At 46.9% G+C, this 19,493-nt stretch overlaps 2 protein-coding genes across 2 annotated transcripts; one reads left to right on the top strand and one right to left on the bottom strand.

Annotated features, from left to right (window-relative positions):
• Positions 1-4,386: 4,386 nt before the first annotated feature.
• Positions 4,387-9,925, top strand: LOC136485253 (uncharacterized). Its single transcript, XM_066482173.1, has 2 exons — positions 4,387-4,768; positions 6,828-9,925. The coding sequence occupies exons 1-2, from the start codon at positions 4,397-4,399 to the stop codon at positions 9,495-9,497; spliced, it is 3,042 nt and encodes a 1,013-aa protein (XP_066338270.1). The 5' UTR covers positions 4,387-4,396; the 3' UTR covers positions 9,498-9,925.
• Positions 9,926-10,093: 168 nt separating this feature from the next.
• On the bottom strand, positions 10,094-14,717 carry LOC136485252 (myosin-binding protein 7-like). The gene is made up of 3 exons (XM_066482172.1): positions 13,208-14,717; positions 11,385-11,431; positions 10,094-11,303 (listed from the first exon to the last, which is right to left on the bottom strand). Exons 1-3 carry the CDS (start codon positions 14,423-14,425, stop codon positions 11,189-11,191), a joined length of 1,380 nt encoding a protein of 459 aa, XP_066338269.1. The 5' UTR covers positions 14,426-14,717; the 3' UTR covers positions 10,094-11,188.
• Between the last annotated feature and the right edge of the window lie 4,776 nt (positions 14,718-19,493).

Raw genomic sequence — 19,493 nt, 5'->3', positions numbered from 1 at the left:
ATCTAGAATAGAAGATATGTCTATATTTAAAGATCCATTTAAAGAGAATGGGGCCGTTCGGCTGGTCTGAAACTTGGCTTTTTCGGCTTCTTTTTTCAATCGGAACAGTGTTTTTCTCTCACAACATTTCAGGTAGAATAGTGTTTTCAGCTAAGTTTCAGACCAGCGAACGAGGCAAATGTTGCAAGGTATTTTTCCCCCAAAATCTCTATTTCTATGACTTAGGAAAGATATAAAGAATCTTTTGGAGTTGCTCTAATATTATCTTCAATTGTATTTATAAAACTCACTCTCTAAATCATCATTTGGAGTCATTTGAATAAAAATGTTTTCTATATATTTTCACTTTCCAATAGTTTTTATATATTTTGTGCACACTTTAGAGAGTCTAGTTGATGAGAAATTTGTAATAGAAGATGATTATATTTTAGTAACCAATTAAAGAACTTGTTGGAGAGTATTTTTAACCAAAATCTATATTCTTAACAACTAGGAAGGATACAGAGGATGTCTTAAAGTTATTCTAAAAAGTATGCATTCTTTAATAGAGGACTTTATTAGTGTATAGGGAGTAGAATATGTGTATCCATCTTTCTCATTAGACTTGTTTAGGTCTAGTGAGAGTTTGTTCTTGTTACTCTTGGTGATCGGCATCACCTAGACAACTTGGTGTGATTGGGAGCTTGGTAAGAGACCCAACTCATGATATAAATGGCTGTCAATGATTCAGCATGCCGGAGTGGCGAAGAATCAACCCATAGAGAGCATTTGGTCCTTACGCGAATCAAGGGGATTTATACCCTTGTACGAGTGCTTCAACAAGGACCAGTGGAGAGTGCCGACTCTCCAATACATTGGGAAAACATCGCCGTGTTTCTAATTCTTCTACTTTATATTTGAGCAATTTACATTCATGTATTTATATTGCTAGGATTGCCATTCTAGCGTAGGGTTGGAAGTTCGTTGCAGACTTTGAGCGGCAGGATAGAAAACACTATTAGGCATAAGAGGTGAAATGGACTAAGTGATAGCTTTTAATTTTTTCAGAATTTTAGATTAGCCCAATTCAACTCTCTCGTGGGCATCTAGATCGCTTCAGCTACATAGAAAGGACACTGAGGTCCTGTTTGGATTCTAGCCAGAACTTGCCTCACATCGTCAGTGAAGAAGTTGGAATAGGTACGTGATATGTTTATATTCGTTGCCCACGTGCCTCCTTATCCATGCAAGCAATGATTTCCCTTGCTAGCTTGGATGAGTTGATCTGGTTCACCTTACTGAGCGAGGTTAGGCCAGAAAAGCTGACAATGGATGGTTGCTCCTCCTGCTGACACCTGCGGCTTGCTGAATTGGACATGGAACTAGTCATCCATCGATGGGAGTATGGGCAACGGTTAACGCTAGCAATTGGGGTTCCCCATGGGCAGATGGCCGATTCGAATCAGGAGGGTGTGCTATCAGTGAGCTCGAATGTGCATGGGAATATCGGGTAAGGACAGACACGCATGGGAGAGAGGGTGAGCGGCACGCACGGGAAGAGGAAGGAGCACGCGGGAGAGGGATACACTCGCGATCGCGGTAAACTCTTTGTGGGCTGAGGATAGCGAGCGGCGTCTGCTCGGGAAATCTTCCGCAAATGCCGGGATAGCGGATGGGGGGAAATAGAGAACCAGAAAGAGATATTGTCGGAGGAGGTTTTGTCGCTAGAATCATCATATTGTGGTTCGCAGCAGGCAATATCGATTCCGTTGGAGTTGCTCTTAGGCAATACTGCGGCCGCGACGAAGCCCATGGACAGGCATCCAAACCTACCCTTTACAAATCGCTGGCTAACATGAAGCCTAAAAAAATTAAAAAATAAGAAGTTTTATAGTAGTAAGTACTATATATGTCAGACTCAGAGACTTGAAAATTTTCAAGAAACGTGTGAGCTAAGCTCATGTTGCCTCGCTAGCACGGTGAGTTTTTTTTGTTTCTCTTTCTTCCTGATTGGGTAGATGCTCCTCTTCGCTAGCGAGGTGGACAACCGTTGCGGAGCCCTTAGTGGTTTTTCTGTCGTTATTGTGCCCATTTTTTGCTTCTTATTATCGTTGCTCAAATCTCTAGTGTCCCATTGCTATATATGGTGTTCTGCCCTCTCTAGGTTTCAACTTCTTTTTAAATATAATGACATGATCGACGGCTCTCTTCCATGTTTGTAAAAAAAAAGATAAAATTATGATGTGGTTTCACATTGAGGGCCCGTTCGTTTACTTGGAAATGGGTGCTTGGAACGGTTCCCGATGGAATGACAGATCTATTTATAGTAGCAATGATCAGCCGGATTATTTCCCGCCCTCAATCCACCCTAAGCAAACGAGGCCTGAATGATGTGGATGATGCATCTGATCCCACTGTCAGGACAAAGATTTCGACATTCTTATGTAAAGCATTTCTTTTAAGAATATATTCCATTCAGCCAGCTGGGGTAGAATTACTTGCGTAGTGTGGCAAGCCCTTTGTGCGAAAGCTATGAACATGGAAACTAGAGTGCTTTTTGTGTTAGTAAACCCTCGAGTTAGTTGCTCGAGTGTATGTCGGCGTGCTAAATGGTTGTTTGCCATCATAATCATCATCATCATTTACTTAGAATCGCACTTAATTAAAAGCTCCTATAATACAGAACCTCTCAATTCCAATAATGTGACTTGGGGCAAGCATATATACAGTAGAGCCCCGAACCCTTCTATGCAAGGGGTGATCGGATTAACAAATCAACCCCTTCAGTAATTAAATTCCTATATCCCAAGGTCCTGCATAGCACAAGGTCACTTAAATTTAGTTTAAATTGAAGAGAAAATTAACGAAATACACCGCCCCCTTTTTTTCGAACCAAACTATACAATGATCCTAGTTGGGCTGAAGCCTTCTTTTAGAAATTGGAGGGGCTTTTAGGCACCTACAGGCAATTTATTAAACGATAATGATCCAACACGGGCGTCCGTCCATAACTCCTGTCCGGACGTGGCTCCATAGGAGCGGGTCCATCTCTCTCAGAAACAAAAACACAAATCCCCGTTCCCTCGTATGATTATCCGGTCGGCCCGAAGCAGCGTGGTCGCTCATCCGTCCGCCATCTTCCCCCACCGCGCACTCGTTGGGCTACCGCGCCGTGCCCTTCCCCTGATCACTGGCTGCCCGCACGCCCTCGCTCCTATGCCGCTCACCTGCGCCGCTCACTCCCTCGGCGTCCGTCCGTCGCCCATCGTCGTCGGGCGCGCCACTGGGGCGCATGTGCCATGGCGCCTCATGTCTTCTCTGGCTGAGCCAAGGGCACCCACGAGCGTGGGTGGTGCTCGCTCATTGCCGCTCGCTGCCGGATCCCACCCCGACGCCCAGAATCGACCGGCCCTGGCCTTCCCCTGCCCTATGATTCAAATGTATGTTTCAAGTGCTTCAGATGTTTCAGAGATATGTTGCAATTATTACACATGGATGTTGCAAAAGTAGATCAGGATGTTGCACATGTTGCATATTTTTGCAAGTGTTTTCAGTGGTATGTTGCAAGCGTTTTGAAAAAAATGTTTTATCTGTTTCAGACATGTGTTGCAACAAGTGTTTTATCTGGATGTTATATATGTTTCACCCACATATTGCAAGTGTTTTATATGGATGTTGCATGTGTTTTATCTGGATGTTGCATATGTTTTACACATATGTTGCAACAGTATATTTCAAATGTTTCATGTGCCTAACGTATATTGCATCCAAGTGTTTCATGTTGCAAGTGTTTCACGGAGGCACATTGAATGATGGGCGCATGGCCCAGGCGCCGGGGATGGGGCACGGCGAGCTAGGGACTGGCGGACGAGGGCGCAACGAGCTGGAGGCCGGCTCTCAGGTCCCGCCCACGCGGGGGAAGGAACGGGGCGCAGCGGGGGGCAGGGTGCGCTGCAAGGCGGGGGCGGCTACGGGGCCGTCCATCCGGACGCAAGGAGCGGTGGGCACAGCGTCGAGGGTGAGGTGCACGTGTGTGTCGGAGTGAGCCAGACGGATACGGGCTGCGCGGGCGTCCGGACACATGCGTCCGTCCGGACGTCCGGGCGCTAGCCACGCCGTATATTAAAAGAAGTGTCTCAAAATTTCTGTGCTGTATGAGAGCCTTGTTAAGCTTCTTTGTTTAAAGCTCGGCTGATGCCTTGAGTACCGAAAAACAAGTCTTGTAAAACAAAAAAGAGACATGTACATCTTACAAAAGAGCCACATGCACTCAGGAACAAGTACCACAACACGGCAGGCACAGCTAGCTCGGAGCACGTGTGACAGAAGCCATCATCTGGTACCTCCTTGTATATATAGAGAGAGAGCGGGGAGGAAACGGCAAGCAGCACTAGAGAGCTGAGAGTTGGGAACGGCCATGAGCTTCGAAGCAGCCGTGCAATGGTGGGAGGACTGGCAGCTGCGGCTGCTTGTCCTGGCCAGCCTCTTCTTCCAGTACTTCCTCTTCGCCGCCGCCATCGTCCGCAAGCTCCGCGTCCCGCACTGGTTCAGGGCCCTCATCTGGCTGGCCTACCAGGGCAGCGACGTCGTGGCGATCTACGCCCTGGCCACCCTCTTCAACCAGCACAAGGGGGAGGCGCTGGCCAGGTACCCGGCGGCGAGCGCCCACCTGGACACGCTGTGGGCGCCCGTCCTGCTGCTGCACCTCGGCGGCCAGGACGGCATTACAGCCTACAGCATCGAGGACAACGAGAACTGGAGACGCTACCTTTTGCTTGCGGTGTGTCAGGTTAGTGCAGTGCAGCGGCCATACATGTTACATTCACGACCATCTGTTGTGTGGACGGTTCAAAGTTGAAAAGTTACTTATATATATATTATTTGTCTTTCAGCCGAATTAGTATTTTACTCTAAATATCTAGTTGCTAAATAAAGGTATTTTGCATTGGATAATTCAAGTGTACTGGTCACTGAAACTGGATAAACTTCATTATAGTATTCTTTAGCTTGCTTCCCTTTTATTGCTCACTAATAAAACATAGTTTAAAGGAGTAGTAGTCAAATGTTTTCTTCAGAGGCCGCAATTCTTCCACTTGCCAGGATATAAGTACTCCCTTTGTCCATCAATGTAAGGTGTATTTGCTTAGATAAAGTTAAATTTTACATTTTTTCTAATAATTAGTTAAGTTATTATGTGCTTTGTTTCAAAAAATAAGTTATTATGTCCTTTGCTCAATTAGAATAATATCCAAAAATACTTTTAAGACAATGTTTATCTTGTATCTATTGACAATATGATGAAAGAGAGAAATCCATGGTCAAAATGTACTGTTGCTGACTGTGTCATTCTAAATATGATAGATTTAATTGGACGTCCACCTAGATTAGGCACTAAAAACTTAGTGCACAAGTGTCGTCATTCTGGAAACATATGAACATGTACCATCAGTTCAAACAGTGTCTTTTCTTAGTAAGACTTGTCCTTTTAGTTTTGTGCATCCTTTTATTGTTTATTTGTCATTTGTTAGATTATATTTTTCATAAGTAAGTGTATAGGTGTGCATATACAAATATATGAATCTTAAACATTACGCTCACCGTTGCAAATTATAAGTTGTTTTGAATCTTTTAGGTACATAGCTTTTGTTATGTATCTAGACATAGCATATATCTTGGTGTATAACAAAACTATGTATTTAAAAAAGCTAAAATGACTTATAATTTGTAATGAATGATGGAGTAGTTGTAACACATACTAAAACTTTAATGAGGTTAATTTTATGTACACAAAATAGTGATCGTGCACAAGAGGTCGATGTTAATAGAATCATGTATTGAAGTTTTTTTTTTGCTTATTTTGTAATACTCATAATGAGTTTATAAGTAGAGGTATTTAGATTAACTTTTTATAATGGCAGCGATTGAGGCAATTTATTTGTAGGTATAGGGTTACTTTGTATTAACTTTTTCGAAATGAAATTGGAGGGTAATAATATATAATAGTTATAGGGGTATCACGGATTAACTTTTTTATAATGACAATGGTGGTTTATTTTTATATTTCGATTAATATGGTAATTTCTGGGCCCTGAGGTCAAGTGGAGATTTTTTTTGTTAAATATTAATATAATAGGTAGATGTTCTTGACCATAAAATTGATATCATGAAAGTTTATTTTCCAGTAAGAATCGATAAATACAAAATGTATATGGTATGATCGAAAAGATTTTAGAGAATATATAACCGTTGATCAAAGATAGTTTGAATCTTAAATTACATGCGTGCATTATTATTAAAAAAACAAAAGAAAGAAGCATATTCGTAACCGGACGAAGTGAAACTCACATTTGCCCATGTCTCAGGTCACACTTTCAAATAAGAACCCAGGAATACCACATTTATGTGGTAAACTATCCAGTTCAGTTTATCAGACATAATTAGATATAGCATGCATGGTTTTTTCAAAATATGCTTTAACTATTTATTTACTTTTTATTATATTATTTATGACTGTAATTTTATAATTATTGGATAGTAAATGTGATTACAAATCTAAATTTATCAAGTTTATATTACAAATTTACAACAGTTAAAAATTGTTAACTAAACTATTAGTCAAATATCTCATAAAGTTCGAACCTTGATACATGTGTGCGCCTTATAAACTGGCCTGCACGAAGTATAATCTGAAAAAAATTTGAATATACAAGTGTTGACCAAAGATCAAGTTTGAATCTTAAGCTAGTGGGCGCTTTATTATATTAGAAAAAATGGAGAAAAAAAAAAGGAGATAATCGGAGGAAGTATATAGATGTCTCACATTATTTGTCCATGCATGGATGTCCCAGATCACCGTAGCCATCTACGTTTTCCGCAAGTCATGGTGGTCAGGCGACATGATCCTGCTGCGAGCAGCGATCCTGCTCTTCGTCCCCGGGATCCTCAAGTGCCTGGAGAAGCCATGGGCTCTCAAGAACGCGACGGTGACGAGCATCATGAACTCCTCCGATCCACGGCTGGACCGAACGCTCGAGGAAGACGACGGGGTGCAGAAGGACATCTACTCGCAGGAGGACTACGTGCAGGCCGCAGCCGAGTGCGTCGCCACGTTGGAGTCCAAGCCTGAGGTGCTCTTCGAGGACGAGGTGGCCGACCAGCCGTACCACCTCCTCGTGGACCTCGGCCACCCCTACTCCGTCCGGCTCAGCAACCTGCGGCTCTTGGCGCCGCGCACCGCGCGAGCCGACGTGCACGGCCTGGTGCGCTCGTCGCTCTCCAAGGCGTTCGACCGCCTCTACACCAAGCACAAGGCGAGCTTCGGCGGCCTGCTGCGCGCCGCCGTGGTGCTGCTGACGTTCGTGGACATCGGGCTGTTCCAGAGGAGCCACCGTGGCGTGTATGACCGCGCCGACGTCGTCGTCACCTACGTCCTGCTCTGCTGCACCGCCGCGCTGGAGTTCGTCTCGGCGTGCCTGGTGCTGGGGTCGGGCCTGCCGAAGCCCGACGACCAGCTCGCGCAGTACAACCTCGTCGGCTACCTCGCCCGCGGCGAGAAGCACCCGCGGTTCTCGGCGCTGGCGCGCCTTCTGGGGGCCAGGCTCCAGCTGGACCGGCTCTGGTGCACGGCGCCGCCCGAGCCGTCCCTCGGCATCACCAGGCTCGTCTACGACCACGTCGCCGCTGGGTGGAAGGATTACATATGGAAGTCTTTGTACGAGCGCGACGCCGCCACCGGCGGATGGAAGCGGAAGCCAACTCTAACTGACGGTGTGAGAGCCTACCGGCTGTTCAACGACAGCCGCGGCCAGCGAACACTGGAGAGGGAGGGATGCGTCGGCCGGAGCGCCATCGAGGAGAGCCTGCGGATGCCCTTCAACAAGAGCGTCCTGCTCTGGCACCTCGCCACGGAGTTCTGCTACTTCGACCACGTGGACACCGGCAACGACGCCACCCGCCACAGCAGGATGGTGTCCAACTACATGGCGTACCTGCTGTTCGTCGAACCGGAGATGCTGATCCCCGGCGCCAGGAGCAAGCTCTTCAGGGCAACCTACCACGAGCTCAGGAAAATGCTCAAGCCGCCGCCGGAGGATGAGGAAGCGATAGAGCTCGAGCCAACGGAGAAGAAGGCGCCTCCACCAAGGGCCAAGAACGAGATGGTGCGGAAGGTGATCCAGAAGGTGAAGAGCACCATCGGTCTCGGTTCCGAAGATCTTGTCCATAAAGCCTGGGCGGTCGCCCACGAGCTCATGGAATTTGCCGAGGAGAAGAAACGGGAGTTCATCGATGAGCAGAAGGCGAGGGAGGACAAGAGGAAGGAGGTCATGAGGGTCCTGCTCTGTGCCAAGAAGAAGGCAGACGAATTCATCGACGTCAAAAACAAGAAGAGAGACGAAGTTTCGAACAAGCTCATGGAGGTCATGGGTTCTGCCCAGAAGAAGGCAGACGAATTCATCATCAAAAGCAACAAGGCAGAGGAAGCGATGGAGGGCAAGTCGATTCTCGTGCAGGTCATGAAGGAGGCCAAGGAGACGGCAGAATTGTTTATCAAAGAGAAGCAAACCAAGGACCAGGAGAGGATCACGGAGCTCCTGCAATGTGCCAAGAACAAGGCAGAGGAGTTCATCAAGATCGAGGAAGAGAAAACCAAGGCGGAGGTCGTGAGTTGCATGCGCACCGAGCAAGAGGAAGAGGAGAAGAAGGTGGTCAGGGTCAAGGAATTCTCCAAGATTGCAGGGGAGGTCATCCAGCTGCTCATGGATGGCAGGACAGAGGCCAAGGTGAAGGCAGAGGAGTTTATCAACGGGGCAAACAAGTTCATCAACGAGGAGAAAAAGAAGAAGCAAACCAACGAGGAGGAGAAGATCACATACCTCTTGGAATCTGCCAAGAAGGCGGCAGAGGAGTTCGTCAACAACGAGGAAAAGATGGCGGCGGAGGCAAGATGGAAAGAAGAGGAGAAGTCGGTGCTCGCGGCCAAGGAATTCTCCAAGCAAGCAGGGGAGGCCATCAAGCTGGTGGACGAGGAGAATCAGAAGCTCGCGGAGCTCGTGGATAGGAATCTTATAACCAAGAATGAGGAGCTTCTCATGATTCGAGCAAGAGAGCACGCAGATGACAAGATGTGGGCGGTGATCCAGGGAGTGTGGGTGGAGATGCTCTGCTTCTCCGCCGGCAGGTGCCGCGGGTACCTGCACGCCAAGAGCCTGGGCAACGGCGGCGAGTACCTCTCCTACGTCTGGCTCCTCCTGTCCTACATGGGGATGGAGACCATGCCGGAGAAGATGCAGAGGCCGGAGCCGCCCACGGTTGGGGACACCGGAGATCTGGTAAAGGCACCGGATGAGGAGATGGAAGAAGAACCGGCACAGGTAAGAAGAAGAAGAAGAACCGCCGCCCCAACGCCACAGCCAAGACACGACGCCGGAGCGGCACAGGAACAGCAGCGTCTGGTGGCGACGCCCATGCCAGCGATATCGCCCACTGCGGTGGTGCCCGTCGGTGATGACATCGTTTGACGGACAGACAAACGGCGCGCCGATGAGTGATGAGCCATGGAGATTGCATGTCTCGTGTTTCTGGTTGCCCTTGATTTCTGCACGAATTTTCGTTTCCTCAGTCGGTTTGTTTCAGGGATCGATGTGTGCTAAGTGTCGTCGTTGGTGTGGCTAATCCCTGCTTCTGCCACTAATCTTGTTCTGTAAATAAATCAAATAAAAAGCGGGTGCGTTGGCTTTGCTTGTACAAGTTACATTCAATGCATTAGGTCCATCTGGGTCACGCGTTACCTAAAGAGTGATATCCAAATGTTCTAATTGCTATAGTACATTTTTCCCCCGTTGATGTCAATTCTTATATTTTTGTCCTAGGATTCAGAAATAAAATTCTTGACAGTACAATCTGTCACTCGAGCACAGCGTGGATCACATTTTAGAATGCAAGTCTTACCTTCCTTGGCTTACCAGGCCGGCACAAAACTCAATTTATTTATTTATTTAACTAATAAAATTTAAAGCAAAACTAAATTGACACGCCTGTGTCACCACTTGCATTTGCAATCGCACTATGCACATAGACACATAGTAAACTGCAGCGGTTAAGAAAAGAAACATGTTTCAGTGTTTTTAGTTGACCAAAGGCAGCATCACGCCTTGCCCACAAAAGAAAACCGATACTAAAATAAAAATTCTGGCATCAAAAAGATCTGCTCAGTTCATGTGGCAAATAATCATTTTGGGCGCAAAGATTTTAGTAGTGAATCTTAAACCATATTGGCCCCCAAAAATAGAAAACTACACGCTGAATGCCAGTTAGAATTTTTTTTTCTGTACAGCCAACAATTAGTTTGACAGGATGTGTGCAACATTTTTCATGAAATGTCCAGCAGCTACTTATGTGCATACCCCATTAGCATATATGCATATATACGTAACTTACTGCAACTATTAAAGATATGGCATATATTTCAGAATAAGATATAAAATTGGGTGTACTTTATAACAATTTGTATGAATATTACATATAGCAGTTTCAGATGAGTTATAACTTATGTAAATATCTAGTAGCAACTTGGATCATTAGTTAAGTGTTTATATATATTAGGCTACTCTGAATGGTTTATAGACATTGATGACAGTACCAGCTAAGATTCTAAATATATCCAAGACATTTAAAGTTGGTTCCCCAAATTCTCTTTAAAATGGTACCTCAAGTTTACACCAACTTGTTCCCATTGAACTAAAAAAAGAAAAGACTTCCCACAAAACAAACTACTCAGTTTGAAATTTGCTTACAATACAACACAATATGATTTTGTTCCACAAAAGGGGGAGAAAAGGTGACATAGAGAAAAGAAAAAAAAAAGAACTCTGCTGATGTGTCAAAACTTTCTACTGCTAATGATTAAAATGGTCCGTGTTTTATTTACAATGCGCTTTTCGACACTACTGCACAAAAAAGGAATATCAACAATAAATGGAGAAAAAAACAGGCAGAGGAAGAAAACACAAAGGATATGAACACATTTTAGCTAGACTGCCAAAAAAACAAATCAACCAATGAATGCATAGAAAAAAAAATGGTTGGAACGATGTGCAACAACAATCGCTTCTTCACAAAACCAGCTTTTATGTTCAGAGAACTGCTCATTCGGGTCAGATAATCGCAGAGGCACGACTCAGCTTTCCCTAGGTCGCATGTAATCAGATTATCAGAGAGTGGAGGCACTTAGCTTCCTTTTAGGAATCTTCTTTTGCCTCTGTTGGGAGAACCTATCCAGTACCAGCATCAATCCGACATTGCTCCCACACATCCCGATGGGATACCTGCCATTATACCAAGCATTGGTGAAATGCAGAAAAGTAACACCCAAAGATCAGACAATGGAGCAAGATTTGGCAACTTACCTGATGCGACTTGATTTCCTTCGCCAGCAAAAGATAGACACGACCCACTGGATGGCACATAAAACAAGCAAGGCAGCAATAAATAAGTTGGTGCCAATGAAACAAATCATGTACAACACTAATCTTTGCTAGATGCTAACAATCAAATGGTGTGATATGAATTACATTTAATGTCTCTAGTCCAAGCTCAGAGAAATGGAAGCTTGTAATAATTTAACTAAAGTAAATATCCATAACACAATCTACACAGCAGAACAAGACAACACGCTGGGACCAGTACACGTAAATTAAGCGTAATGTGGTCAAAAGTCAAAACTCATGTTTTTTTAGTCAATCATCAGTTATAAATTATAACCCAATCCTGGTGGATGACTACCATGTGGACATCCCAAGATCACATGTTTTCCTTTGTTTCCATCACATCCGGTAGCAGACTTGGCAGCTGGTACAGTAAAATAATCGAAGAACCAAGTTTAAAATTGATTCCCTGTTCTCAACCAATACAGGTTGCCCTTTCTTCTGGTTCTAGAGTGTGACAGGAAAACACACATGACCAAGACCTCTAGTTAAGGTACGATGCACTATACAATGCTGAAGTACTGGGTGAGTGCACAACAAAGGATGAACACTTGGGATAGGGTGCAACAGATGTAGTCAAATAACAGTAATTAGTAACCTCGTAAAGTCGACAGCATAAGTTTTTTCCATATTTATATGTGTGTGTGTGCACGCGGGCGCGCAGTTGAGGGGCATTATCTCAAATATTTCAGGAAGACTTGTAATAAAAAAAAACAGGAATATTCCTTGTTAAGAGATACAGAAGGAAGAAGAGTTTCGCAAGAGAACTAAGTGAAAGGATGATGAACCATCCGTTGACCATTGCACAATCTTTCTGCTGCAGCACATCACATCTTTAAGGAATAAACAGAGACCTTAAGTAACTGTGTTAAGTCCCCACAGCTACCATGGTTATAAAAATGAACATTATAAATGTTAAGATTTCTTCAAAGTTCAAGAATGTCATGCCCATGTAGCTGGAGAATTTCTTTTACTAAATGAAGTACATTTGTAGTATAGCAGTTTTTGCATCCCAAGAAAACAACAGATTGTCAACAACATGAATAACCACAGGTTCATAACCCACAAGTTCATCACAAACAACTAATTTTCCCAGCACAATCATAGAATTTGGATATATAAATGTGGGTACATAGTGATACTGCCATTTTATTGAACAGAATACATACAGTAGCGATCTGTATCTCTAACGGTGGCACTCACTAAAGTTTTAAGAGGTCAAATATTTTAGAATAATAATGTATTAGAAAACATAAGCTCCAAATGAGAATCATGGACAATTCAAGACAAGATTAACAAAAAAATGACCAGTCCATTTTTTCAATTTAATCTCCACATAAAACAAGGTATTAGGTATTATTGCCTTCAGGGGAGGAAAAAAGTATGCATATTTCTGCATTTCAAAAAAAATAGTGCGTCCGTTCCAATTGTAACAGCGCCGAATCCATTAAATGAGACAATTATTACTTACCAAAAGCTCAAATAGGAACAAGTTACGGCCAAAATGCAGGGAATACAAAAGAGCACCCATTATGATTTCACATGTTATCAAGCAATAGTGTGTTCCAGATAGCTCATTGATTAGAGTCCTGCATACTCATTACGTTATCCTTTCTAATGCATGTCTAAATTACATCACATATTCCACCAAGCAAACATTACATTGGGAACACAACAACTTGTCAACTCAGTAGAACTATAACGAAGCAATCAAACAGAGAAACACAATACCCGCACATATTTACCTTGATCACAGTTACAATGAAGACCTTAGCGAAGGATGACTGCCTCTTCACCACCTTCCTCTGTGCCATCACAACTGGTTGTGGCCTTGGCTGCACCTTGAGCGGAACAGCCGGGAATGGCGCCGCGTCCCTGCAGAGTTGCTGAGCGATCTCCCTGAGCAGAACAACCTGCGCCTTCTCATCTCCCATGGACAAGATGGCATGGCGCATGGACTCCCGATCTGCCTCCAACGCCTGCAATCTGGCCTTGAGCTTCTGTATCTCGTCCTCCTGTGCCCAGCCCCCAGCTCCAGCACGAGCACCCTCCCTCGTCGTCGTCCCAAAGTAGCAGCAGTCCTCGGGCGCCATCACGGGCACGCCATGCACCGCGTCCACCGTGTACACCCGGTCAGCCTCCTCGTCGTCGTCCTGGTCCGGCGCGTCCCGGTCCGTGAAGAGAGGGAACTCGTCGGCCAACGCGATCCGGCAGTCGTACGGGACGCCGTCGCCGCCGGAGAACGTGCGGGCGTGGCGCGAGGAGCAGCGGCGCCGCGGGGAGCCGAACATGACGACCGCCTTGTCGGAGTCGTCCGGGCTGGGAATTCTGTTGAGCAGGTGGTGGGTGCGCGGGGTGCCCACGTCGGCGGGGTGGTCGAGGCACTGGACGGAACGGTAACCGTCGCCGTCGTCGGAGTCGGAGTTGTCGGAGCAGGGGCGGTCGGCCGCAGTCGGGGAGGTTGGGAGCGAGGCCGGGGTCGGGGACGGGGAAGCAGGGAAGCCGAGGTGGAGCAGGCGCGCCTGGCACGCCCTGAGCCTGGCGGCGAGGGCCCTGACGGCGGCATCGCGCCGGTCGAGCGCGTCGTGCAGCGCGCCCACCTCGGCGGCGTCGTGCGCGAACCGCTCCTCAGCGTACCGCCGGTACTGGCGCGCCTCCATCATGACCTCCGACTTGTCCCGCTGCAGGCGCAGGATCATGGACATGGCCTCGCTGGCGGCGCCCGCGGCCGCGCCCCGCTCCGCCTCCAGCTCCGCCTGCAGGTCCGCCACCCCGCGCCACTGCCGCGCTAGCGCCTCGCGGAGCGCGGACGCCTCGTCGCCGCCAGACGCGGTTACCGAGGCGGAGGACACCGCCACCGCGGTGGCGTCGGCGGGCGGGGCCCGCTTGGCGAGGGCGACGCGCGAAGGGGGCCCGGCGCCGCCGCAGAGCGGGCACGCGTCGACGGGGTCCTCCCCTGCCATCGCGGCGGGATAGGAGGGTGACGATGACGCCGCCGGCGCGGGCACGCGCGCATCCGCTGGGGGAGGCGCGCGCGCGGGGGTGGGGGTTGGCTCGCGGGGGGAGGCGAGGAGGCGCCGGGGGTGGCCGTGGGAGAGGCGCGGCGTGAAAGGCGGCGGCAGGGAAGACGGGGCTCTGGCGCTCTGCCAGGATGCAGTATTTGGTTGTGACGAGGGCGACTTGTTCTGGCAAGACTCTCTCCCTCTCAGGGCGGGTTGGGAAGGGCGGCGTTGTCGGGCTCGGCGGCGGGTGGTGGGTGTGGATTGCGGGGGTGGCCCGCGGAATTTGGGGTGGGTGTGGGATGGGAGGGAGGAGGTGGAGGCGGGAGGACACGGGCGCGGGAGCCCGTCCTGCTCCCGTGGCGGGGTGGGGAGGAGCGGACCACGGCCGGGCGATATTTGCAAGCGCCGCAGCAGCCAAGCCCGGTCGCTGGCAAGCGGCACGGTCCGTATCCACGCAAACTGACACGGGACCGTGGTGGGTTGGCGACTCGGCGTGCTGCGGCCGATGCAAGCGAAAAAGGGGACCGGGTCGTGCGCGCCAGCGTGGGCCAGGCCGCTGCTTGGCCCGATGTCCAGCCTACCTGGCTAAATTTTGTACAACTGCTGGCGGGTCGTCGTCTCTCGATTCGAAATGACGTAGGCGCGAAAGCACGCTCGGCTTATATTGAGCCTGTTCGCTTGTTGGTTTCAGCCAGCCCAAATCAGTTAGCCAACAGTGTTTTTTTCTCATAACAAACCAGCACCAATCAGCCTAAATCAGCCCAGAAACCAACCAGCGAACATGCCGATTATATACAAATCTTGGGCGTGCGTGCGTGTCTGGCTAAATTTTGGGACGTCATCAAACTGGTGGCCATGGTTTTGTTGTTATTCCTCCTAAAGTTTAGTTGTTGTCTCATTAAATATTTGGACACATGCATGGAGTATTAAATATAGACTAATTATGAAACTAATTACACAGTTTGCGACTAATTTGCGAGACGAATTTTTTAAGCTTAATTAGTCCATGTTTTGACAATGTGGTGCTACAGTAAACATACGCTAATGACGGATTAATTAGGCTTAGAAAATTCGTCTCGTGGAGTGCTGACGGATTATGTAATTTATTTTTTTATTAGTATCCGAACACCCCATGCGACACCCTTATTTGACACTTCCTAAATTTTAGTCACTAAATTCAAACACCCCTTGACTCTAGCTACCGCAATAAACTAGGCTTCGTTCGGCTGGCCGGAGCCGGCTGGTTCCTCCTCAGAAAACACTGTTCACGTTCCAGTCGGTACAGTATTTTTCTCTCACAACAAATCAGCCAAAAACAACCAGCCGGCTTTAATCCAGCTTAGCCGAACAGAGCCTAAACTAGCATGGCTCGATGAGAGAGCTGCCAAAGGTGCTATGCTTTGGTATTGTGGACATAAGATTAATTGTCATGACCCGTTCTGTTTTCCTAACCAAGAAATTATTACTACATTCATAATAATTTTTTTGATTTTTCTAACAAGAACTCTCACCGTGTTTGATGTGCCACCCTCCGGAATACTTAGATTTTTTGTGTGAATAAAAACACAGATAAAGCATTATGTCTTTTCTCAAATATTTGAAATCTTTATTAATTTTCGTTAAATAGCAACGAATTTCGTTAAATAAAATATTAATTTATGAACTACGTTATATAATTTGCTTGCCACACTCATGTAGTTGCATTTGAGTTTTTGGTGAATTCATAGTGATATATACTCTCTTCGTCCAAAAATAAATATTTTTTGGGCTATCTATCTAGACAACATTTATATATCTTGATGCAATAGCTAGAAGTGCACTTATTAGGTAGTATTGCCTAAGAGCAACTCCAACAGGGTCGACATTGCCCGTCGCGAACACTGATTTGACAATTCTAGCGACAAAACCTCCACAACGGCATCTCTTTCTGGCTCTCCATTTCCCCCCATCCGCTATCTAGGCATTTGCACTCTGTAGATCTCTCGAGTAGACGTTGTTTGCCATCCTCAACCTCCCGCGAGTGCATCCCCTCTCCCACGCGCTCCTTCCTTTTTTAACTGCACGCCGCTCACCCTCTCTCCCATGCACGCGCCTCTCCTTGCCCCATGTTCCCACATTCGAGCTCCTTGAAATCACGCCCTCTTGATCTGAATTGGCCATTAGTGCCATGAGAAACCCTAGTTACACTGGCGCCTATTCGTTGCCCATACCCTCGTTGGTAGATGATAGGATTCCATGTTCAGTCCGGCTAGCCGTGGGTGGCAACAGCAGGTCCGGCTAGCGCCCTATTCGCTTGGGATTGTTTGGCTTATAAGCCGTACTTTTTCAGCCAACGAACATTGTTTTTCTCTTACACCAAATCAGTCAACAGTACTTTCAGCCATGGCTTATCAGCCTAACAAGCCTAAACGAATAGGGCGTAGATTGGTCGGAAAACACCAGGGTAGCCTCCTGCTGGTCTCGGTATCCTAGCTGCATTAATCCTCTTCCCCGTGATGACTTTCGGTGAGACCCCTTTTGTATTTTTGAATTGCAGGCATGTCAAGGATGGTTATACTTTTGAGATCTAATTATCTAATATGTTTATACTAGTGGTGCCCCAATTTAGCCAGTGCAATTTGTTTAGGAGATAATACGGTAAATTGTAGCACATAGATTGTGGCTGCCTATTCAAATTGTCAATGTTTTTGTGGACTAGATGCAATTGCCAGAGATGGATTTTGCTACTTCAAGAAGGCGTGATTGCACATCCTGCTAGAGCCTTGATTTTGCAATTTCATATAGGGCGCATGTGGATCTCTATCCATGACATGCCTCACCTCGCAGGCAAGAAGTTGGAACAGGTGACATGTCTGGATTCCTTGCTAGCCTGCCTTGTTATCTGTGCAAGCAAGGATTTCCCACTTAGGCCCTGTTCGCTGGTGTGAAACTTGGCTGAAACTGGCTGAAAAATACTGTTCCGACCAAATTGTTGTGAGAGAAAAACACTGTTCCGGCTAAAAAAAGAAGCCGAACAAACCGAATATGGGGTAAGCCGAACAGGGCCTTTAGTCTGCCAATTGCAGGCCCGTGGATATATGTCACATGTGTTTAGCTGAAATTAAGAGTCTCTTTGGCAGGGCTCCTGCAGGGGCTTCAGCTCCGGCTCCTGCAGGAGCTGTGTCAAACGCCTGTTTTGGAAAGGGCTCCGCATGGGGAGCCGGTTAAGAGTCGGAGCCATTTTTTGCCTGCGCGGGAGAAGCCTCAAAAATGAGCTTTGCTCGGCTCCTTACTGTGGGTTCACGTCGTCTAGTGCGAATGAGCCGTTTTGCCAAACGTTTTTCAGAACGGCTTCAACTCCTCCAGAGGAGCTGCTCCTTCAGAGAAGTCAGAGCCGAAGTTATTTTCAGAGGAGCCGAAACCAGAGCACTACCAAACAGGCCATAGATATCAAAATACGTATGATCTGCCTCTATGAGTCTCACACCGACCGTTTAGCTATAAAACATAACGGTGACGTGGAGTAGCACAGTGGCTTGGCCAAAACACGACGGGCGGGGCTACTGGAAGAATGCTGGCGGCGTCAGAGCAGGAGCAGCGAAAGATGTCTCGCGGCGTACCAGGAGTCCAGGACGCGTGGGGTGACTCGATCGTGGATTATTACTGCTGGCTGGTTTGGTATGAGAAAAAAATACTATTCTGACTGTAAATTTACGATCGTTTACGACCAATCGAACATACCGTAGATTTAAAGGCTCTCTAGAAAACAGCTCTCGATAAAAAGTATACATTCTCTAATAGATCCATTATTTATCCGCTATCTATTTTTAAAACATGTCACGTCTTGGGTGTTTGTTCCCTCGGGCTACCTGTCAAATCGAATCTTTCATACTAATTAGGGGTATTAAATATAGGCTAATTTGAAAACTAATTACACACATAGCGGCTAATTTGCGAGACAAATTTATTAAATCTAATTAGTCTATGATTCGATAATGTGCTGCTACAGTAAATATTTGCTAATAACATATTAATTAGGCTTAATAGATTTGTCTTGCAAATTAGTCCAGGATTTCTGCAATTAATTTTATAATTAGCTCATGTCTAGTTCTTCTAATTACCTTCCGAACATTTAATGTGAGAAAGACTAAACTTTAGCAAGGATCAAAACACCCTTAGGTAGAACCAAAATTCGTTAAAGTGCAAGAAAATATTTTCGTACACGTTTCACGGGCTGAGTGGGGATAGTACTTGGCGCCCCGAGGCCTGGTCGAGGGCACGCGTGCAAGGCCCATTGAGTGCCAGTGCTGGGCTGCTGGCCGCGCTGCTGCATTGGTCAAACGCCAGCGCGGAGAGCGTTGGGACTGGCCCAGTGCGGGAGCGCGTTGGGATTGGCAAGGCTCCTTTCGACGCCAATGACGCCTTCATTTCCACCGTGTGCCTAGGAACTTTTTTTTTTTTTGACTTTGGTGTTTATGTCCTACTCCAGAGTCAAGGACGATTTTGTCTTTCTTTTTTTAACTTTGTGATTTTACTCTCATTTTTTTTAAACGAAGCTTCCGTTTACCTGAAAAAAAGAAAAGGCACGTAGGCCAAGGGAGTGTTCGGCTGCCATTATAAGCCGGCTTAAGCGATTTTTTTTAATCTTAACACTTTTTGAAAACTAATTTTAAATTTAACACTGTCGGTTTTTTTTAAAAACTAACACTTTTGGCCGCGCCTATTGCCCTGGCGCGGCCAAATGCCTGTGTCGCGCCATGTATGGTGGCGCGGCAGCGGGATGACGTGGCGACGACCGGATTCGCTGACTGCTGATGTGGCGGGGCCTGCCGCGCCACCGATCTTGGCGTGGCAGTGCCGCGCCCAGATCCGTGGCGTGGCAGAGCCGAATATAACCCCCGCGGCCAGTCCCGCCTACCCGAGCAGCAAACCCCGCCTGCCCGCGCCTGGCCGTCGCGCCCGCCCCCTGCCCGGCTGAAAGGTCCTAATATGGCTAGAGGAGGGTGAATAGCTTATTTAAAAATCTACAAATCGAATAGAGCAATTTGAT

This window comes from Miscanthus floridulus, chromosome 10, assembly GCF_019320115.1.
Source record: "Miscanthus floridulus cultivar M001 chromosome 10, ASM1932011v1, whole genome shotgun sequence".
In the NCBI taxonomy this organism is placed as follows: domain Eukaryota; kingdom Viridiplantae; phylum Streptophyta; class Magnoliopsida; order Poales; family Poaceae; genus Miscanthus; species Miscanthus floridulus.
This window is presented reverse-complemented; position numbering and strand designations above follow the sequence as displayed.